General features: G+C 35.1%; 1 protein-coding gene across 2 annotated transcripts in view; it reads right to left on the reverse strand.

Annotated features, from left to right (window-relative positions):
- The window catches only part of MARCHF1 (membrane associated ring-CH-type finger 1), a 322,967-nt gene extending 299,715 nt beyond the window's left edge, over positions 1-23,252 (reverse strand). For both annotated transcript variants that reach the window (XM_045998055.1, XM_045998054.1), the window contains exon 1: positions 23,110-23,252. In XM_045998055.1, coding sequence (XP_045854011.1) covers positions 23,110-23,220 — 111 coding nt within the window. In that variant the 5' untranslated portion in view covers positions 23,221-23,252. The remainder of the gene's footprint in view (positions 1-23,109) is intronic.
- Positions 23,253-24,577: the final 1,325 nt, after the last annotated feature.

A 24,577-nucleotide genomic window follows, 5' to 3' on the forward strand; every position in this document is an offset into this window, starting at 1 on the left:
TTGTTTCTTAGATTTTACATATAAATGTTAAGTAGTATGATATCTGTCTTTCTCTGCCTTTCCCTTGTGGTTTTATATTGATAATGTATTTCTTTAACATATATATATATGACTATATACATATATACATATATACATATATACATATATATGACTATATACATATATACATACATGAATTCACACACATATAAAAATATACAAATAAAAGTATAAATATGTAATAAATATGTGTGTATAATTAAGGTTCTATGCCTAATTTTTTATTTATTTTACTTATTATTTTATTTTTGGAGATGGAGAGAGAATGAGAGAGAGAGAGAGGGAGAGGGAGAGAGAGAATCCTAAGCAAGCTCCATGCCCAGCATGAAGTTCCATGCAGGGTTTGATCTTACAACCCTAAGAACATGACTTAGGCTGAAATCAAGAGTCAGATGCTAAACCTATGTGCCACCAAGCCACCCCCTATGCCTAATTTTTTAAAATTAAGTTTCCATATAGGTCTTTCTTAGAGAAAAGAATTATTTTTTTCTATTCAGGACAGTCTTCTCTGTGAGTTATGAGATGTTGTATTCTCTTTCTATGTTTATTTGCTCTTCTTTGCCCAGGAATTCCCACTGATAACTTCTCTGCTGTATTGATCTAGCACTTTTCTCTTTTCCAGTCATCCCATCAGATCATTATGTGGAGTTGGTATTGAATTATAAATATGTTCATAGTAGGAACTAAAGGCTGTGTGATTCGTACAATGAACACTTGTCCTAAATTAGATGTCAAGAGGCTGAAGCTTGTTGTATGAGAAAAAGTAATATTTGACCCCACATATTTTTAGTACCATATGCTTTCAGCACCTGTATATTTGGACGTACTTTTCTTTTCCTACTTTTTACAACACTGAACATTATTTTGTTGACTCTCACTTGTTGGGGGTGGGGAGGGCAGCTGTTAATCTAACCTAGAGGTTTTACCTCTCAAAGAGGTCCTATGTTATTTATTTGTATAACACCACCTTACATAGGATTTTACCATTAATGAATTATCTTTGAACACAAGCCATCCTTTCTCAGCTTATAAACTATTCAGTTCTAAAATCTGAAATGAAAATGAATGTTTACATAGAACTTCATATTTACACAATAATTGATCATTCAAATTAATTATTACTCACCAAAATATTTTTCCCTTAAGGTTTGGTCACTGATTTTGGAATTTCAGTGAAAGGGTAATATAGATCAGCTCCTGGTGATCCATCTTTCATGTCTTATTGTATGAATGGGGGCTAAGTATACATGGCTATCCAGATATTGAATGGACTTCCTTATACCCCTCTAGTGGAGATCATGGGGGTCCACTGGCTGTTATATAACATATGAGTGAACACTTTTGTAAAACTATCCTCAGTGAGCGAGGATAGGAGGTAATTCGTTTTGGCCTTTGGCCTTGGGTTTGTCATGAAACTTCTATAGACATCAAATACTGATAAATAGCAATAAGGCTTTATGAGATGTTAAAAATAACTGATGAAATATTTTACTATCTAGCTAATTTATTTATTACTGTACTTTGTTTAATTTCTCTAGCTTCTTGTCTAGTAACGTAACAAAGTAACTTTGTAATTTGTAATTAACTTTGTAATTTTTAGTGCAATCTGGCAGTGGCAATTTACTTGCACATTATGAATCCAACAGTTATAAACATATCTTTGAAGGGTAATAGCGTCTAAGAAGCATCAGTGAAGACATTTTTTCTTTCTTAGGTTTAGGAAAGAGGCAACATAAGAAAAATAATCACAAATACTTATATAAAACTTTCACTTTTGATATTTTACTTTTTGATTGCCCTTCTTGATGGAAAATTTAAAAATATTTTATAAAGTGACTCCTCAGATTTATAGTAATAAAAACAAGCACCCTGAAGTTGTACGTAAACATATATTTAACTGTACTACAGACTATTCAAGTGGTATTTAGGGATTTAAAAATATTTATTGAGATACTAAACGTGTTGTATTAGGTACTAGGGTACAATATTTAGCAAAACCAACATACACCATGTTTCATAGAGTTCATAGAGGAAACAGACAAATATAAACAAATAAATGTGTTGATTAAATAATTATAAAACAAAATAAGTGCTATGAGGAAGCAACAGGTGTGGGACAGAATAACAAGGGACTTACCTTCAAAGGCTAGAAGGCTGCTAATGAGGATATAATAATTATACTTAGTTCCATACATCTATGAATAATTCAGGGAGCATTCAGGAAGTGTATGGAGTTGTTCCAAAGAGACATAATAACACCATCAAAGGAGGAACAACAGATAAACAATATTAGCAAACCTAACTTATAAATAACAATATTGAGGTATTTCCCACAATTCACACACACACACAAAAAAAAACTGGGTAAAATTTACGAGCTCCTTACAGTTATCTCTGCAGGATTAATGACTACAAAATAATGTTTTCCAGTCTAAGATTGCATAAACTTATGTTTCTTGTGCATATAGAAAATATGAACATTTTCATTTTTAGAATCAAAAGGGGAATCAGTAATAGAAACATCTTTTTTTTTTTTTTTTGCTGTCCTTCCCAGTGGAAACTAAAAGTGTTCATACTAGATTCATTCTTATACCAACTCTGAGAGACAGATAGTAATGAATGTCTCCTTACATTCACTCAGCTTAGGCTGAGTATAAAATATGTACTCATATAGAGCTATTTACCTATGAACCTCTTCTGGGAGTATTGATGCTTTCTGGAGCTTCAATTGTCTGGCAATAACCAGAGTTTTGACCACTATATTGACTTTTTCTCCATTGGATTAGTAAAGTCTTGGGAGAGAGAAGCAGCCATTTTGGGGATCAAAAACTAACTGAAGATTACAACACATGACATTTTGGTAGGGGATTATTCTAATCAGTTACATTACAAAAAATATGAAGCAAGGTCAAATAATGTCTTTATAATAGCTGCATTGAATTTGTACTCTAAATGACATGATTTATAAATCCACTGAATAAATAAGTTGGTTAAAATACTGATTAGTGAATTATTTCTGACATTGAATTCAATGTTTCCTTTTAGACTCTAAGTTCCTTTAAGGCATGAATCTTCACAAAAGCAGAGTGCCTCTCAGCTTAGTCCAATGCTTGTCATATGGTTAGCATTCAGTAAGACCTGGCTAAACAGAGAACTCCTTTCTATTAGTGACAGTCAATGAAGTTAATCATGGATATTCTTCAGGGATGCTTTGTAAATTACAGGTAATATTGTTAATTCTATGGACTCTATACATAAATTGAACCTATTTTGCAATTTTCCAAAATTGAAACTGAATGGACCATACAACTAGACATGTTGCCAATGAAAATAAGACCTTTCTACCCTTTTTTATTATGTTATAATAAAATACATGTACCATACAGTACATCATTAGTTTTTGGTGTAATGCTCCATGATTCATCATTTGTGTATTAACACTCAGTGCTCCATGCAATCCGTGCCCTCATTTTTTTTTTATTTCTTTTCAGCGTTAACAGTATTCATTGTTTTTGCACCACACCCAGTGCTCCATGCAATATGTGCCCTCCCTAATACCCACCACCTGGTTCCCCCAACCTCCCACCCCCTGCCCCTTCAAAACCCTCAGGCCCTCCTTAATACCCACCATCAGGCTTACCCATGCCCCCACTCTCCTCCCCTCTAAACCCCTCAGTTTGTTTCTTGGAGTCCACAGTCTCTCATCGTTCATCTCCCTCTCCAATTCCCCCCCTTCATTTTTTCCTTCCTTCCCTCTCTTTATGTTCCCCAAATAAGCGAAACCATATGATAATTGACTTTCTCTGCTTGACTTGTTTCACTGAGCATAATCTCCTCCAGTTCATCCATGTTGATGCAAAAGTTGGGTATTCATCCTTTCTGATGGCTGAGTGACATCCCATTGTATATATGAACCACATCTTCTTTATCCATTCATCTGTCGAAGGGCATCTAGGCTCTTTCCATAGTTTAGCTATGGAATGAGACGTTGCTGCTATGAACATTGGGGTGCATATGGCCCTTCTTTTCACTACATCTGTATCTTTAGGGTAAATACCCAGTAGTGCAAAGACCTTCCTCTTGACTGGAGGCTTATACCAATACAGCTAACCAAAGCACAACTCTAAACGAAAATCAGGCTCTGGTGTAAGTGTGCTTACTGGAATGCATGCCACTGGTGTTGAGTCAGAGGATCACAGATGAGACACAGCTATGTGTGTTCTACCCCTAGCAAACAGCCACACTCACACCCACACACACGCACACTCACACAGACTCCTCTGGTGATCCTGATATCCATCATAATTAACAACTTTTGCTTTTGGTTTACTTTTTAAGTGTTCCTGTTTCTTTAATACTTGCTCTTAACTTTATAGAAGCATCTTGAATGATACTAGGAGAGTGAAATGAAGCATGAGAAATAATTGAGTCTTATATTCATCTGGTTTTTTTTACTTCCTTTTACATTTTATAACATTCTTATTTTTCTCATTTTCAATAAAATCTAATGCTTCAGCCATTACAGAAATTTGTTCTGTGATTATTTTTCTTACATAAACATGACTTTTAAGTAATGCAGCTGAATGGAGGCACATTTCAAGGGATTAAAATGAGTATTTTTAAGCAACTAAAGTAAAAACATTTTTATTGATGTGCAAGTAAAACTGATGTCAACAAAGAGAGATAAGGGGGTATTTACATTAAAATGAGGAACAGTAAGTATTCAGTTTTATACACACAAGTAAAAGACAACTCCCAAGGAAAAGATTGGTTAGTAAAATAATTTGCTGTGAATAACAAAATTCCATTTTAATTTCTCCCTTAGCCCTGAACAGTGGATATTCTGGTTATGTGCATCTGTGTTATATATTAGGAAAAAAATAGGTCAAAAAACCAGTGCTCTGGGTTCTAGATTTTATTTAAAGACAAATTCATCACAGACATTTATAATTTCTACATCTTGAATTTTTGTTAAATGAAAGCAGAAAACATTCTTTATAGGTTCTAGACACGGAGCACACAGCTACTTGAGTATCTGACTGAAGAACAAAAGCATGGGCTTCTCCCTCTGCTAAGGTCATTCTCTTCAAATGAACACACAGGTTCAGGAAGAATGCACAAGGAACAGATTGGGGGAAGGGACACCTAGCCAGCCAGGCTGAGCAGCTAAATCCACTCTGAGTGTGGGGTGCTGGAGAGCACAGCCAGAACTCTTTCATACCCCAAATAAAGGAAGAATAAAGAGCACGTGAAAAGGAAGATACATTTTTTATCTGCATTTCTGACTATTCGATGCATTTTTCCTCACTCAGTGCCTATCTGCGGTGGATTTCCAAAGAACTTATTTTACTCAGAGTTGCTCAAAACAGTTTGTAAAACACCATCATATTTTGAAAATAAATGATACGAATTTTTCCATCTTACTCTGCAATATAGGGTCAGAGAAGACCAGAGGACCTGTTTTAGCTAATATAAAAACCAAAATTCAAGGTGTTTGAATATCATCTCATAGAACCTACCATAGACAATTTGTGTCACTAGCATATTTGTAACTTCCCTTTTTGACTTACATATTTCCATACTAACAAATTTAAATCACCCACAGGGCAAGAAACTTCAATATTGAGAAATTGCAAATCTCTTTACTGCTCTTTCTGGAGCACACGGTGGCCCTTCCCTGGATGTTTAGGGAGTGCATACAGACCCAGAGTAAGAGTAAAGGAAAATGGTGATTGTTCTTCTCCCTGGACTGTATGATGATCACACACACACCAACATCAAAAACCCGAACTTCCATCTTTGGCAAACACTCTTCCTGCCAGCATTACTTTGGAAATGCAAACTTATATTATGAATTTAAAATTCTCTTTACAGGTTTGTACTGAAGTGAATGTGGACAGCTATGTTTGTGTGTAAATTAATTAGATAAACAATTGGACCACAGGCTCCACTACACACAGAAGATAACCTTCTCAATTTTTCTAGCAAACAGGTTAATAACTTGGCCTTGCCTGATTTCCTAATTTTCTGAAACTAAAATTTCAAACAGCAGATAGATTGTATCTGATCAATCCAGTTTCTGGTTTAGTTTCTAAAATACAGTGTGTATAGCCTGGAGCAATGGCAAAATGTCAGGATTTTGTGGGTAAATTCAAATTGTAAACATTTTTTTTTCATTTTTTTTTCCATTTTATTTATTTTTTCAGCGTAACAGTATTCATTCTTTTTGCACAACACCCAGTGCTCCATGCAAAACGTGCCCTCCCCATTACCCACCACCTGTTCCCCCAACCTCCCACCCCTGACCCTTCAAAACCCTCAGGTTGCCCCAACCTCCCACCCCTGACCCTTCAAAACCCTCAGGTTGTTTTTCAGAGTCCATAGTCTCTTATGGTTCGCCTCCCCTCCCCAATGTCCATAGCCCGCTCCCCCTCTCCCAATCCCACCTCCCCCCAGCAACCCCCAGTTTGTTTTGTGAGATTAAGAATCATTTATGGTTTGTCTCCCTCCCAATCCCATCTTGTTTCATTTATTCTTCTCCTATCCCCCTACCCCCCCATGTTGCTTCTCCATACCCTATGACCCAGCAATTGCACTACTGGGTATTTACCCTAAAGATACAAACATAGTGATCCGAAGGGGCACGTGTACCCGAATGTTTATAGCAGCAATGTCTACAATAGCCAGACTATGGAAAGAACCTAGATGTCCATCAACAGATGAATGGATAAAGAAGATGTGGTATATATACACAATGGAATACTATGCAGCCATCAAAAGAAATGAAATCTTGCCATTTGCGACGACGTGGATGGAACTAGAGCGTATCATGCTTAGTGAAATAAGTCAATCGGAGAAAGACAACTATCATATGATCTCCCTGATATGAGGACATGGAGAAGCAAATTGTAAACATTTTAATTAGAGCCTCCAAAAGTTTAATTTAAAATACTTGAGAATTCCAGGAATGGGGTTCATTTTGTAGTTGGTTCCAGCTTCTTACCAATTTTACTGTTTGGAAGATAACTGCAGAGTAGATCTAACAATGCCTGATAAACTCAAAATTTTCATAGATTATCTAAGAATATTTCTTCTTTTTTTTTCTGCTTATCATTAATAGATATATTTTTATCACTGAAATCAGCAAATTGATGTGTCAAATTAGCCTAAAGGTGTTGGACTACACTTGAAACAAAAAAAGTCCAGAAGGGAGGGGAAGGGAACAGAGGAGTGGCACAGAAGCCAGAGCAAGCAGGACGCTGAAGACCTTGGACTGCTCACCCAACCTCTACCCCTCCATCCTTCTAGATTTATAAAGCTAAACTGCTTTTCCCAGATTCCCTTGCAGCTAGGGTTGTCATGCAGATTAGGTCCATTGATTACGTACTGTCTTGAGACATAAGAAAGTTGAAATGTGGTCTTTCTGGTGGTTGTGAGCCACTTGTTGCTTTCTATCAGTCAAGGTTGTGAAAATGTTAAGGTTCCCCAGCAGCAGTAAAGCATCTGCTATTCATTTTGTAGATGCAGAGAGACAGTTGTGATAGTGGGTGGGGGTTCTTGCTCCAGCATGGTCTAGGACAAATATGTGATCTCAGACTTAGTAGTCTCCTTGGTAGGCCAAGAGTATAGTTCTAGAAGTATTTTCAAGAAGCTCAGCTGAAAAATTCTTCGGCCTTCCAACCACTTAATTCCCATCTTAGCTGACCTCCCAGAGTAGTTCTGTTTCCTGTACTGAACCCTGGCTGATAAATGGAATGAAAGCCAGATACTTCTCAACGGAATTTTCTGGTCTTAGAACCTAGGGATTTTTCTAGGCACAGAAAAGGAGCTGCTAGATTAAAGCCAAGTGTCAAGTCCAAAGTCAGGTATTTACTAAATCCAAATCCAAAAAGAAGTAAAGGAAAATAAAATGCTAAATGGATAGCTCAAAGATTTCAGGGGAAAAGGAAACACAAAAGCTCATCCATGAAGACAGTGGAAGATAAGAGAAAATAAGCTGGAGGAGAAGAATCTGTGAACTGGCATTCAGCAGTTCTGTGGTCTTTACTTTTATTATATTTATTTATTTATACATTTTTTGCAGTTTATGTGGCAATTATTTGGTGTGGCAGAGTTTGAACCATCCAAGGATTTTATGTTAGTAAATACAGAGGCTAAGTGTGAGGGTCCTCATTCACACATCATACTAATAAGCTTGGAGTGTGTTATAGACAATACTGAGCCATTGATGGTTTTAGAACACTGGGTTCCTTCTATGCTTTGGAAAGACAACTTTCAAGCAAAGTTCAAAACAGATTAAAAACAGTATGACCTGGGAACAGAAAGACAAATTATAAGACCAATGAAATATTACAGGGCATACATGAAAGCACAAACTGAGGAAAGGACAAATTGAAAAGGTATATGTGAGGTAGATTTATCAAGACAGTGACTAAGGGATCAGAGGTTCATGACAGGAAAAAATGTACTTTCTAATTTGGGCAAATGGTTAAATGTAATGCCCTTCATAAAGATATAGAATGGTACAGAGGTGCCTGGGTGACAGTGGATTAAAGCCTCTGCCTTCAGCTCAGGTCATTATCCTGGCGTCCTGGGATCGAGTCCCACATCGGGCTCTATGCTCAGCAGGGAACCTGCTTCCCTCTCTCTTGCTGCCTACCTCTCTGCCTACTTGTGATCTCTGTCTGTCAAATAAATGAATGAAAATCTTTAAAAAAAAAAGATATAGAATGGTACAGAATTCATGGAAATAAAGAAGAATTTAGGACTCAGCAAGGTAAAAAGTCAGGATTATATGACTTCAGCTCTACTTTGGTCCTTGATGAATTGTGTGACTCTGAATCAATCCCTTAATCTTCAAGCCCTCTTGTGTGTACAATGGAGGTACTAATATCTGTCCTACACAATATATGTAGATGATTTGAGAATAAAATGAGCTAATGTGACCATGACATTAAAAATGAAGTTGTTTTCTGATTGTTACTATAACTCATTTGGCAAAATTAGAAAGGTCTAGTAAAAACTCCCCAAACTTGAAAAATTTGATTTAAATTTGCTTCATCTAGTCAGCTAAAAGTTTGTTCCAAAATGTTATGTATTATTTTTACCTCAGACCGGTGATCTGGGCTACTTTTATATTTAAAAAGAATAACATGCTGTGGAACATGTTGTTTTATTTAAAAAAAACAACTGAATAAAGTGGATATAATTCAAAGATTTCTATGGAAATGGAGACAATTACTGTGGAAAATTGTGTTTCAGTTTATTGTGCACACCTTTGTATAACATTAGTCAAAACTTCCCTGAACCAGTTAGAACGAAAACACAGTGAATTGTAATTTCATCATCAGGTCCATGTCCTCAGTGAGCAATGGGAACCACCAGGAGACCTGTCATTTTTCAAACATTCTGACAAGCAAAAGGCAATGAATGTAAGCCATTTTATGTATTGTCTTGTTACAGTAAAAAAAAGAAGTTGCAACATGTTTTTGTACTTCACATATGTTCTCCACCAAGAACACAACAAAATTATTGTACTCGTAAATCAGCACCTGAGTTAATTTCAAGTTTGACACAGAAATAAGATCATGTGAAAGGCAATCTTGTTTTATGCACATAAAAGTTGTAACTTCAAGAGAATAGAAATAGGAATTGGACAAAAACCTGTCAAATTAACTACTAACTGAGTAATTATATAGAATGCTCTCTGTTCTTCCAGTTAGGCATCCGACTCTTGATTTTGGCTCAGGTCATGATCTCAGAGAGAATGAGCCTCCAACAGGCACCATGCTGGGCATGGAGCCTGCTTAAGGTTCTCTCTCTCCCTGTCCTTCTGTCCCTTCCAACCATGTAAGTGTCCTCTCTCTCTCTCAAAAAAAAAATTAATTATAAAAAAATTAAAAATAAATAAATAAATAAATAAAACATCATGTTAAGTAAAAGAAGTAAGTCATAAAAGGCCAGATAGTGTATAATTTCATTTGTACAAGATATCCAGAATAGACAAATCTATAGAGACAAAAGTAGACTAGTAGCTGCCTAAGCCTGGGAGGTGAGAGGGAGGGCTGGTGAGTAACTGCTGATGGATAAAAATTTCTTTGGGGATGCTGAAAGTGTCCTAAAATTAGATTACACTGATGGTTGCACAACTCTGTATATATATTAAAAAATATAATAATAATTGATTATCCTCTTGGATACTAATAAATATCAACTACATTTCTTGGGAAAGGGGTAAGGTCATTTAATACATTCTCCTGTGTTGGCTTAATTTGTTTCAACTATTTAGCACAATATTATCCAGGAAAATGTCTGTTCAACATATGAGGCAAATCCCTTAGGTTAAAAGCAACCTTTCAGTTGATGGGCTGTTAAATTATTTTTATATCACCTTAGTAATTGTCAACTGTAATTATTAAGTGGAATAATTCATAAGTACAGCTTTGTGACTCCACATTTGGAAACCAGCAACTCAAATGCAGATATGGGAACTAAGACACCTGGTTTCTATGTGTTCAATGCAGCCTACAGGAATAAAATTTAATTTAACGATCCAGTAATTCTTTAAAGATAAAAAATGAAATAGCTTTCACACTGCAGTTACCAACTTGTCAACTTTCACAGATACATCATCACACCAACCAAATTTTATTACACATACAGTGATGAGAATGCAAACAAAAATTGGTTGTCCTGTTTTCATGGGTTGAGTAATTTCACCTGTGGAGATGAGACAAACCATCGCTATTCAGTGTGCATAACATTGCTGATGTTGTTATTACCTCTTCAATGTAAGAATAAACTTAAAAATTAGTGCAGTTATGTGCACTGTGCTTTATTAGAGCCCAGAACAGAACCACATTATTCACCGTATTTTCTGAAATGTTTAGGATTAGGTTCATCGCCACTGGCTTGATTAAATCTTTGTACTACAGAGACATGCTTAATAGTGAAAAATGTTTAAGAAAACATATTCTTTTACCAATCTTTATGCAATGTGTTTGCTAATCTTTATATTACTATAATACATTGATTTTGTTACACATAAAGAAATGAAGGGCAAAGATTAATAATAAGTCTTCTTCTCTGTAAAAAAAATTTTGATTTTATTCTACCTTCTACTTTAAAAGAGATCAAATGATGTTTTCTTATTAGATTAAAATTGTCTCTCTCAAATCATCTACTTTTCTTTATTATATGTAATATATAATGTACTCAATGAAATGTGCAACAAATTCATATTAAATGTGAATCTCAATTAAACTTATTTCTAATAAAGTAAGTGTTTTTATCTTTCCCTGGGCATATTCTTTGCAGTATAGAAAAGTATATTAGAGGGGCACCTGGGTGGCTTAGTCGATTAAGTGTTTGAGTTTGGCTCAAGTCATGATCTCAGGGTCCTGGAATCAAGCCCTCCTTCAGGCTCCTGGGTCAGGGTGGAGTCTGCTTGTCCCTCTCCCATGCCCTCTGCCCCTCCCCTCACTTGTGTTCTTCTTGTTTCTCTCTCAAATAAACAAATAAAACCTTAGAAAGAAAAGTGTATTGAGCATAGGTGTTCAAATAAGACTTAGTAGCAGGGTAAGCTTGGCAAATTATCTCTTTCCTCTGCAAAACAGGGATTTCGTTCATTTCATGTAGTCCTACAGTGAGGATTAAATGAGTTGTTAACATGTCAGGGACTCAGAACAGTGCCTGGTACATACCATGTGTCCAACAAACATTAACTGTTACAGTTTTATTTTCCCACTTTTTGTTTTTCCAAGTGAGCAAATACATATACATTTACATGTACATGTTTCCTCCCCAAAAGAATATGTTTTGACACACAGCTCCTCCGCACTGTTCACTGGGAAGGCTCATTGGAACCTACCTTCAAATGGCCACTAAATTACTAGAAGTGCTCCCACAGACTACTATATAAGACTACTGTTGCATATTAAGGCTGAATAAATTATACAAAAATATGTAGTTTAATTCCACAAGCTATGGAAAGTACAATCTTTAGTATCAGTTAAAGTGGATTTCTCTCAGTTTCTGAAGGTGATTCTGCTTACTTATTACACCAAATAGATATGTCTTTAAAAGTAAACAGAATACAGAAGTATAATTTTTCCACGATAAATGTTTATACAGAGTCCTAGATAGAATACTCCTTTCTCCTTTCCATCATCCCCTTTATGTCAACAACTCTTAGGGGTTTTTGGGGGAACATTCTAACCTCCACACATGGGTTAGGTACCCATCTAAGGGATCCTCTAATACGCGTTGTGTATGTCCTATTCTACTCTTGACCTATTCTTTTAATTGTTTTCTTCTATAGGTTCTTGAGGTTAAGCACCATGTCTTTTTTTCCTCCAGTAATATTTATTGCATAGTATACTGCTTGGTACATAGCTGACTCTCAATAGAGACTAGTTAAATGAATAAGTGAAGAGACCTTCTAAACCAAGTGAACAGTTCTGAACCACTGATTTCCTCTGTGATTCATTTACCTTTGTTTTATTCCACAATAACAGAAAGCTCTGGAGCCCCAAACTATAGCTCAACAATTCACAACCTTGATACCAACAAATTCATTCATTAGGTAGTTCAGAAGATGTAATGGTGGATTAGAGTAGAAATTACTTGGGGTGCTGGGTGGCTCAGGCAGTTGAGCATCCAACTCTTGATTTCATCTCAGGTCATGATCTCAGGTCATGATCTCAGGGTCCTGAGATCAAACCCCATGTCCTTGGCCTCAACATTCAGCATGGAGTCTGCTTGGGATACTCTCCATCTCCTTCTGCCCCTCCCCCAGCTTACACACATTCTCTCTCTCCTAATAAATAAATAAATCTTCCTAAAAAAGAGAGAAGTTGTTCTAGGATAAGAATTGTCATGTTATGTCAGGTAACTGCCTGCCAAATATTTATATGAATAAAATATTCCCTACAAAGTAGCATAAGAAATTGGAAATGTAGAACCTCAGAATCCTGCTCTGTCACTCTTCCTATCTTTCTCAACCTTAATTTCTCTGTGTAATAAGAACAGCAAAACCTACCTTCAGAGTTACCATGAAGTTTTGAGATACATCTAAACTCTTGAGCGTAGAAAAGGCATTAAAAACTACTATATTATTAACTATTATGTTTTGAGATATAAATTTACCTAAGACCTCTATCTTACTTGTCTTTTGAATAAGATTGAATAAGACTGCTGCACAGAAATAACTCTGGATTCCTCAGTCCTACTCTGACATGTTCCATTTATTTCCAGGTACAATTTTTATTCTGAGGCAAAAACAAGCTGACTTGACAAATATCAAGTCAATTTATCCTCCCTACCCCCCTCTAGAAAGCATAACACTCCCACAAGAGCAAGGGCAGAGAAGAAATCTTTGCCATCTGCGTCATTTGTGAGTGGAGAAAAGTAGTTTGCCACAATTCCACATACACACAAGAGGCCTTTCCTATTTGGGTATACACAACTCTACTCACTGGTCGTCATAAAGAAATGAAAGTATTGAAAATCAATGTGTTCTAAATACTATACCGATCATAGAATTCAGCGACTATTGAAGATTCAACTTCTTTCTGAGGAGCTCACAATTTAATTTATATCTAAATTAAACAGACAGACGTGACACATTTTGATAACAAGCAGCTGTGAACATGATCTCATGATTTACTCCTTAGAGGGAAAGATCTCTTCATATACGGAGCATTTTTAGATCAATTATTACTATTGTGAATAATCATGTTTTGACACTGTTCAGTAACTATACAATTAAAGTTAATACATCACTTTAAGCTGCACAGTGAATGTAATTTTTCTTCCTAGTGTGATGTTTGAAGCACCAATCTCCCCCTTTGCATTCTTCAATTCAATCTGTTTCCATAACAACCACTGGGATATATTTTTAATGATTTTACTTTCTTACAAAAATCAAAGCTCTTGAAAGGCATAATGTCTTTCATTTAATTTCCCTCATTTGTGTTTTATAGTTATTCTAATAAAATTTTAGATTTCATTCACTATTGCCTTTGGCAGTGCTTAGTAAAGGCTTTGTAATAACAATTAAAAACAATAACTGATAAATGATCAAATAAGAAAGAATTAAAAGAGAAATGAAAATGAGGTTTAAAAAACTACAAATTCTATCTTCCCTGACATAATCTATTTTCAGAATGCATAAAGACCACTGCACAATGAACAACTGTCCCATTTGCTCAGAAAAGTAAGGTGAGCCTGTTGAAAATAAGTCTGTGAGTTTAATGGGAAATTTAATATAATCAAGTTCCTCTTTCTATTTCCCTTTTATTTGGTTTCTAAACGAGGTAATGTTTGTGGGACAATATCAGTCCGTTTTCCATAGACAGATGCATGGTTTCCTTCTGTCTGATAAAACTAAAAGTGAATGATGGGCACAGTTGGGAAGAAACTGAGGACAATGATTCTGGTAAATATTAATTGTAAGTGTGATATTTTAATTAAGGACAAATTTACATTTTACTGTCCTATGCGTTGAACAAACTACCTCCAATACTAAAATTCTTACTGAAGGCAGAACCTTATTTCAGTAGAATGTACTTTTTACAATCATGATTTTAGTTTCCAAAGCTTGAACTTACGTATTTTAGTCATAGAAACTATCTCAGAATTGTTTGGTCTTTAAGATGGGTTCTTCCGTATCTCTAGGAATATGGCATTCCTTATAAGAAGAAGGGATTTAATATATGAGATTTTACACTTAATAGAGCTTTATAAACAAACAAAACTCACTTTCACTTAGTTCATGCTCTGTGCTCAAGCTGTTTATCCATTCCACAAATTTAATTAAGTTCCTGTTATGTTTCAAACACCAGGAATATGGAGCTAAATAAGACAGATCTTCCCTTTTTCATCTTACATTCAGGTGAAGAGAAACAGAAAATAAACCAACACACATTTATATTTATATAAATATTTTCAGATAAAGATGAGTCTGAGAAAAAACACAGAATTGGCATAGAGTGGATGGGTGTGGCATAACAGGGCGCGATATCAGCAGCAACGCTAATCAGCGTTGTTAGGATAGACACACCAAGTCCTGAATGAAGAAACTAGCCTTGGAGATATCTAGAAAAAAAATTGGGGGTATATAATCTATATCACATATACAGCCCTCATACGCATTTTCATAACATAATAAACATCACCACCATAATTACTAATTTATGAAGCAGATTACTTTCCTCCTCAGTTTGATATGCCAGTATCTGTGCTGACATCAATGGTTAGCTTGAATCAAGTTTTATAGTCAATAATCAAAAAGATGTAATTCTTCACTCCAATTTGGTGATTAAATATTGCATATTAGATTCAATACAACATACTCTAATCACTTTAACCAACTCCACTGCTGAATGTTATGAATAGAAGACAAACAATTTAAAACATTTTGTTGATTTTAACACAAAGGACTTCAACCTACTAGACTTGGATGTGGATAGGCATAGCAAATAATATCCACTCCACCTCATTTTTATGTTTTGGCTTAGAATAAGGGAAAAAAAAAGTTATATTCATCTCTCTATAGCAAAAGCTCTACCTGACTTATTTCCTTTGTTTTCATCAAATTTTGCTCTTTTGTGATATTATTGTTTATTTAAATTGAGAGATCATAGTAATTAATTATCATTAATTATTATTATCAAAATTAATGATTATTAACCAATCATAATTAATATTATTATCATTAATTGATTATTATTATCATTAATTATTATGAATCATACAAATTTTATGCATTTATTTATTTTCTATTTGATATCCAGGGGATGTCAGTATTCACCAAATAATAAAGAATGGAATTCTAAATGAAAAAGTCTTTAGTTCAGGTCCTGATTTGTTCTATATTACACAAATATCCAAGTGGGCTAGTTTAATATAAAACCAAGGAAATAATAGTAGAGCTTCTGAGCAATAAGAATAACAAAAAACGTGGGGCGCCTGGGTGGCTCAGGGGGTTAAAGCCTCTGCCTTTGGCTCAGGTCATGATCCCAGAGTCCTGGGATAGAGCCCTGCATCTGGCTCTCTGCTCCGCAGGAAGCCTGCTGCTTCCTTCTCTCTCTCTGCCTGCTTCTCTGCCTACTTGTGATCTCTGTCTGTCAGATGAATAAATAAAAAAATGTTTAAAAAAAAAAGAATAACAAAAAAATGTGATAATGATATGATTCTTCAATTAAAACATACATTCTATTTACATGTTTTTAAAAGTAAAAATAAAAGTGCTTCATTTTCATTTCTCATTTTTCATAAGCTTAATAAGTATGGAAATTTAACCTTCAACAAAACTGTCCTATTTTGAAAATAAAAGATTATGACATAATGAAACATGAATCTTTTTAACTGCATGTTTTATTAATAAATACTTACCAGACTGTGCAAGGAAGTACTTTGTCCAGTAACTGCAAATTTTATTTTTTAAATGGGTATTTTTAATTAATTAATTAACTTTATTTATTTTTTAAATTTAAATTCAATTAGCCAAAATACAGTAAAGTACATCATTAATTTTGATATAGTGTTCAAAAATTCATTAGTTGCACTGGCCTTATTTTTAAGAGCTTCATAGCAAACTGGAAAAATCTTAAGATTTAAAATCAGACAAAAATCAGACTTACCATTTCTGAGATGAATTATTTAACCATTCTGAGTTAGGATATTTTCTCTTGAATAATGTAAACAATAGTATCAATTTCTCATAATGGGTGTAGTATGTAATTAACCTAGAAATTAGAAGATCTGTGGCCTTATGATTTGAAGTGAATTACCCAAAACTCTTAAGAACATCTCTATATCATTACCTATTTGAATAATTAAATTTGTATTGTGTTCATCTCAGTATGGTTGTAAGCTATAATGAAACAATGGACATAAAGACTGCTTTGAAAATTACACAGCTTTATAAATATATTTCACACAGATGTATAAATTCTTGAAAGCTTTCTTATCTAGTCTTCCCTCTTCAGTCTATTCTAGAGTTGCAAGCACCTCATTCTGGAAAATGTACATACAAGGGTGCAAAATGTGCCCTGAGTTGACAAATACATGGTTGGAAGTGGCAAATCACCTCATCAAATACATCAAGTGACACTTTGTTCTTTTTCTCTACTTAATGATAATTTACTTACAGCCTCAAAGACTCATCACTGATTATAGAAAAGTAATTTTCTCTGGAGTCATTGCTGACTACCTAAAAAATGACACTTTTGATCTCCTTATTTTGTCTTCTACAGATATTTTTCAACTCATAAAATTCTACCCCCTTTATTTCTGATTATTATGATCTCCATTACTCTCATTTTAAATTTAATGTTGAAACTCTGATTTGATTCAGGATATTGCTTAAGGGTACAGTCAGTATAGGGCACTTCGCTTTTATTTTTAACATGTTAACTGTGTTATATTAAATTTAAAAGAGAAATTTCTTCCTTAGCTGTCATAGGAGGAGCTCACCCACCCCTATGGTGTAGCTATGAATGTAGTTTCTTAATAAGCATAATCTCTCAAACCTCAAATTCAATTTAAAACATTTACACTAAATTAATATTTTCTGAATTTAAAAAGCAGGTAATCTCAATTGCTTTATAGATTTAAAAACAAAACAAAACAACATAACAACAACAAAAAACCTATTCTGGGGCAACTGAGTGGCAAAATTGGTTAAGCATCTGCCTTCAGCTCAGGTCATGATCTTTGGATCTTGGGATGGAGTCACCTGTAGGTTTCCTGCCCAGTGGGGAGTGTGCTTCTCCCTCTACCTCTCCCTTTGTCCCTCCTCCTAGCTCCTGCACTTTCTCTCTCTCTCTGTCTTTCTTCTCATAAATAAATAAAATCTAAAAAAACACAGTTCTTTTCAATTATGTCAGTTATTGATGGCATAGTGGTGATAATGGCTATAAAAATGGCCATATTTATATGTCACTAAGTGCAGAGCAGAGAATAATCTGTCACATATAACCAGAAGATTATAAAGAGAAGGCCCTATTTGTCTTTATGCCACACTCTCCTGTATTATTCTCTCATTCACAATCTTTGTGTTTAGCTAAATGCATACAATTCAAATAATGACTATTGTCCCCCAACTTAAGGAGACATGACAGAGTGACCCTCCAGATTTAGACTGTTTGGAATGCTGGAATCCCAGACTCATCAACATTACCTGGGTCACTTTGGGAAGGTTTTTAAAATTTCTCTATGCCTCAGTTTCTGTATCCAACTTATCCAGTTTCCTTTCCAAAATAGGGATAATGGTTATACCTACTTTGCCGGACTCTTATGAGTATTAAAAATGAGAATATGTGTTAAATATTTAGAAAACTCCCAGCACTTACTAATCAGCCTTCTCTCTTCTAATCCTCCTCCTCATCACCACCAGCATCTTTAGATGGGGTATGATTTGTACCGGAAACCCTCAAATGCTCAGGATGATAGCAGAGGAGTAATAATAAAATATGTGCATACAAAATGGAAATATAGGACAAAACTGCTACTTCTCAAAGGAATGTATTTGTGGTAGAAGCTTTTGAGCGCTCTCATTTTCCTTATTTCAGTCATACAAGACCATATTTCCCCATCCTTCTGACAGATACACTGAATTTCCATTGATTTCCAGCCAAGGGCAACAAGTGATATGCATCACTTCCAGACTTAACCAGATATCTCAATGGTCACCCACTCATTCTTTCCCTTATGTTATCTGATAAACTCAGATGTCCTTTGTTTAAGACAATATTCCCAAGAGATGGAAGGAGTAGGGATCCTGCCATTCATTGTTCGAGAGTCAAATGACCTTTATCATAGTGAGTCATGAGCAAAAGCAAAGCTCAATTATGCTAAACCTTTGAAATTTCTGAGTTGATTTGTTAAAGCTTCTCTTCTTAATTTTTTATACTGATTACTAAGATAAAACTACTCAACTCTATATCAGGTCTTCAGTCCACTTCCAGATGCTGGAGCTAGGGGCCTTCAAATCAGATTGCTCCTTTGACATTTACCTCTTGGTCAGCTTCTGCCAATACTACTGCTAATGGAAACTAGAAGACAGGGAGAGAAAAAGGATTTGCTTCTTCTTGCTTATCCTGTTTCTGCTAGTGTCATCCCAGCAATGATTTTGTCATTAGTGTCATTAGTCAGTAGTGGAAAGTGGGTCCAAGTTTCTTATTGCACCATCTTATTGCAACATCTAACTATTCTTGCTTTTTTAAAGATTTTTATTTATTATTTATTTGACAGACAGAGATCACAAGTAGGCAGAGAGGCAGGCAGAGAGAGAGGAAGAGAAGCAGTCACCCCGCTGAGCAGAGAGCCTGACCCGGGTCTTGATCTCAGGACTCTGGGATCATAACGCAAGCTGAAGGCAGAGGTTTAACCCCTGAGCCACCCGGGCACCCCCATCTAACTATTTTTATTGCACCATCTTCTCTTTCTTCCACTTGAATATTTAAGGATTGAGAAGAGCCTCTCCTTCAGAGTCCAGGTCCAAGATCCTCAGTGTCCCTCCCCTGAACTCAAGTCTCCTATATCAGCTAAGAAGCACCCCTTCTCAAAGTCTGAGGTGCAGTCTGAGGGGCCTCTCTTTCAGCCTTTTACGTTCAAATAACTCCTTCCTCCTCCCCATGTTCTCTCTCTGGATGGTTGTTACTTCTTGCAGTTACTAAACACATACACTTTTTCAGTCCTTCAAGAGCTGATTAAATAAATATTCATATTACATTCTGTGCTAGAATTACTATTTCCTGTTTTCCTTCTTATACCCCAACTTTTCTAACAACCTAAATATAGATATCGGTAGCCAAAGCCTGTGCTACCATGACAAAAATCTAAAGTATATGGTGTTTGCTTAGTGGTTGGGCAGGGGTGGCAAAGAAACCAATTTCAAAAGTAGAAAACCATCTATTTGATGTTCTGGCAAAATTCTTGGCAAAACTACAGTTTGAATTAACGTGAGAGGTAGACAGTGGGCTGTTGGGCTGGAAACGCTCAAACTAGATTGAAAAACAAAACTTGGTAATGTTTGTTATCAATTATTGGCTACATTCGGCAAAGTGTTAAAAGAAGCATAGGAACTAGTATAAAAGCAGATCTGACTGGGAACAGAAAGACTACAGAAGTTTAAGGGTTTATTGGACAAAATGTCTGGCTTCTTCTCAACCCCAAATGATGGGATATGACTTTAATGCAAGTGTTGAGTAACAAAGATACAGTAAAAATGTACATTTGTATAAAGTGACTCAAGGCATTTATGAAATTTAGAGCTGACACTGAGTAAAACTTTTCAGTTGAACAAAGCATCTCTTTACAAAGATTGGGTTATGGCTGTGGTCCTGCAGACTAATTTTCAAGATAATATCATCTTAAGAAAGAAGCATGAGAGAAGAGAAAGTCAAGGGCTTCCCAGAAAGAACTTTCTTAGGCACATGGACTATGAGGAAGCAAATCGATCAGACTCCTACAAAGATTTCTGAAAATTGTAGTACTCAAAGACCATGATCCCAAAAATACAAACCTTGAAATATTTAAGACTTAAAACAACTCTTGGTCCCACGATTTTCCCAAAATAGGAAAAAAATATTTTAAGGGTATACAACCCTCATTAGGCACTTTAAATATTGACAAGGAGAATAAAAGAAAATGAACTTTCCAGAGAGACATCCAGAGGCCAGAGAGAACCACTAACAAAGATCTCCCCAGGGAGCAGGGACACAGCCTATTCAAAGATCCTTCCTGTTTAGCAGGATTTCACCTCTGATTTCCATGTGTATCTGATTCTGATTCTTTTTCCAAGCATGAATATTATTGTGGTTTCCCTTGTCCTACTCCTCTCCTATATATTGGGGATATATGGATGTTGGGACTGGTTGCAAAATGCAGATAATCTATTCATAGGTGATCTGCTATCACCATCATTTGATGAGGACCATAAATAACCAGTGCTCATGGACTTGAACTGAATCCAGTGACTGAAATACTTCTGTTATTTCTCTTGGAAAGTAATAATCCTTTTTCATGAGGGAGTAGAAACATTACCTAAATATTTGGCAACAAGAAGGGAGGTCTATGGCAGAGAGGAACTGGGTACTCTCTAATTCCATGTGCTCTTCTTGGTTATGGCTTACTAACATTTACCCCCCTCCCTTGCAGTTCAGATGGGGCCATGCAACTAAGTTTTGTCAACAGAAGGATATGCACACATTCAAGGCCACTTCATATACCACATGTACAATGGCTCCCCCAGTCTCTTCCTTTCCCTCAGGGACCTAAGAAGCCATGTCCTTAAGAAGGCAGCATTAAAAGATGAAAAGAATATGTATCTTTGAGTCATCATTTGACAGTGAAGGAGAACTGACTAAGACACATAGGCTATGATATAAGAAAGACATATTTCATTTTTCTATGTTGAGAAACAGATGTTGAAATTATGTTTCAATGGCTCCAGGCTATCCACCTAGTATGGCATTAGATTTTAAAATATGAATTACTGGATTTATTAAATTGGCAACTTGATGAATTTTGCTTCTCCTAAAAGTATCTGGATGAGAAGAAAATGTCATCAAGAAAGTGAGGCAGCATGGTGTAGTAAAATAAAACCTCGCCTTGAGAAACCTGGCTTCTAGCAATCTTTTTATCATTTACTAGCTAAGTGACTCGGGGAAAGTCAATTAATTTCTCTGGGCCATAGTTCACATCTGGAAAATTAAGCTAATATTAGGTTACCCAATTATGGGAGAAAGCCAGGCCAAATGTTTACTCAAGAATTTTTATGGTTTTGATCTATGGTTCTATGAAATAGAAATTAAGCACTAAAGTCATCCTAATAAAAGCATGGAAGCAATTCTTTTTATCTTAAAATTTTCACCCTTTGTATGATACCTGACAAAGTCCAGCTTTATGTATAAACATTGTGTTAACACATTTTTAAATGATGTTAACTCATGTCATGCAATTTTATTGAAAATAATAATTTACAAAAGATCATGTTAGAGTGAGATAAACCAATGCAGATGATAATTCCAAAAAATTTATTCATCAGAACTTTGACTATTTCATGACATTACACACATTTCTTCATCCCGTCAGACCTCTCTTCACAATCTAAGATGATGGAATTTAAGGAAGATCTCACTTCTATCTTGTCAACTGAATGCCCACTCCTTCAGGTGGTTTCTCTTGATATTCACTCAATACTGTTTACTCGAGATCATTATTTCTATTTAAAATAGTGGAACTTAGCAAATAATTCTAGAGTAAAAATTAAACCTAAAATCATTGCTTATATCTAATTATATGTTCATCAACTAATAAATCAGGCTAATGAAAACACTTGTGTTCATACAAAATGGCAAAACAATAATTAAAATATATCTAACATGTCAACTTAAAACTTACAGACTGAATGGAAATTTTCTCCTTTAAATCAAAATGAAGAATGTTGCAGCCAAATCTAAACAAAATGCATAAAACCCCTTTTGCTAACAAGTTCTCTCTTCCTAATCACTGGGAAACAATGGCTAGCTGCAGCTGGCTATTTAAGTTAAGCAGAAAACAAAATATGGAAGAGTGTATTATTGATTCGGTCTTCAAATTATTTTTGTCATTACTTAATTCACAAATTTGTATAAAATTATAATTTTAATACTCTTTTCAGAGATTTTTAGACTATATATAGGAAAACACAGAAGGCTTGATTCTGATTTCTCATTAATTTTGGATAAGTCTCTATTCATTTTCCTCCACTGATTCCATTACACAAATGTAGATTGCAAGATATGAACTTTAGGTAACTCTTGAAGGTCACTAACATAGAGAGCAAGGCTCAAAGAAATACAAAGAAAAAGAAATCATTGTTTTATCTGAATTAAGCTCTAATAGTATATGACATTACACATTTTTATTAATATCAATTACCTATATGAACAATATAATGCAAATGTAAATATTACTGTAAACAGGAACAATGTTTACATAAAAATTATCCCTTTCCACATTTCCTTAGCATTCCATTTACATACAAGCCATTTTGAGAAAAAATAACTTTTCACTCACCAATGTGGAGGTTTGTGAGGCATCAGCCAAATCCCCTGAGATCTCAGGCGTTCGCGTGTTGTTTGGAATTCTGTGAGGGTTACGGGCTATCGCTTCACACCAGCCCAGCATTTTCTCCTTCCTCTTATCCCTTTTCAATTTCTGAAATTCTGAAAATAATTTACATTCCCTGAAACAGGTCACTTATTTTAGTTGTTTGTTTTTGGAAAATGTACAAATTGAAATTAAATAAGCAATTTAATGACATACCAATGGAGACAATTTACTTTAGTCAGAAGTTATGGGGAAGAAAAGAATATGCTGATTTTTAATACCATTCCAAAGATACTAGGGAACGAAAACAGTACATATCTATTCAAAGAGCCTAACATCTTTTATACACCAATCTGTAACACTTCTAGACTGTTGGAATTCCTTGAATCAGGTTCTAAGTGTTATTTTCAAGAATCATTTTATAACATGAATTCTTACCTTGGGAGCTAAAAACAATTCCATTTTCTGATATATCTACATATTTCAATGACATATAAAATTAGGCAGAGTTTTTCAGATGAATGCTCTACAGATGCAAAATAAATTGAACACCAGTCAGTGATAAAGATTATTCATTCTGGCAGTGGCATGATTATCTCCCTCATAAAGTTCTGCCAACTGAAGAAGGAGAAACTTTAGTGCAAGCATGGCAAGGGTAGAATATGATGTACATCACCCCATCACCAGTACATTTTATTAATTTAAAAAATTAGTAAATTTACTATATATACTATATAAATATACCACTATATCCTGAGTAAAAGTATTCTACAACTCTTCCTAGCTTTCCAGAATTTTCCATTGGGGAAGTTTTTGTTTTTGTTTTTCATCTCTGAAAAAGTATTATCAACAATGACTTTTTAGTGTAATGGAGAAAACATTGTTTCCCTTGTAAACTTTTACAGCCTACTTTTCCACTCCACCACCCTCAGTAATTAGAAATAGTTTATTGCAGGTCTTTAGTTAAATGCATTACACTGTCAATTAAATATCAAAAATAATGTGGAGTAATTATTTTTCACAGCATCCAAAGCAATTAGCAATCTGGTGGTTTATAACATTTCAGTGATTCAAAATAACACATTTCATAGCACTAAGAAAAGTAACATAAAGAAAGGTTGCACTAATGGATTGATGAATTACTCTAAATGACAAAATACTCGAGTTAAATGGATCTGAATAATGTAAATAGGGAAATTATAAACACACACACACACACACACAACTTAGGGTGGGCAGTTCGAGATGGCAGCATAGGAAGACTCTAAACTTACGTCCTCCCATGGACACACCAAATCTACAGTTACATATAGAAAATTCTCTCTGAAAAAAAAAACAAATGTGAAAACGAGCTGAACAGCTCCTCCATAACAAGGGATAAAAGGGATACACTGAGCTGGGTAGGAGATTCAGAGACATGGTCTTTCCAAAAACC

This window comes from Meles meles, chromosome 2, assembly GCF_922984935.1.
Source record: "Meles meles chromosome 2, mMelMel3.1 paternal haplotype, whole genome shotgun sequence".
In the NCBI taxonomy this organism is placed as follows: Eukaryota; Metazoa; Chordata; class Mammalia; order Carnivora; family Mustelidae; genus Meles; species Meles meles.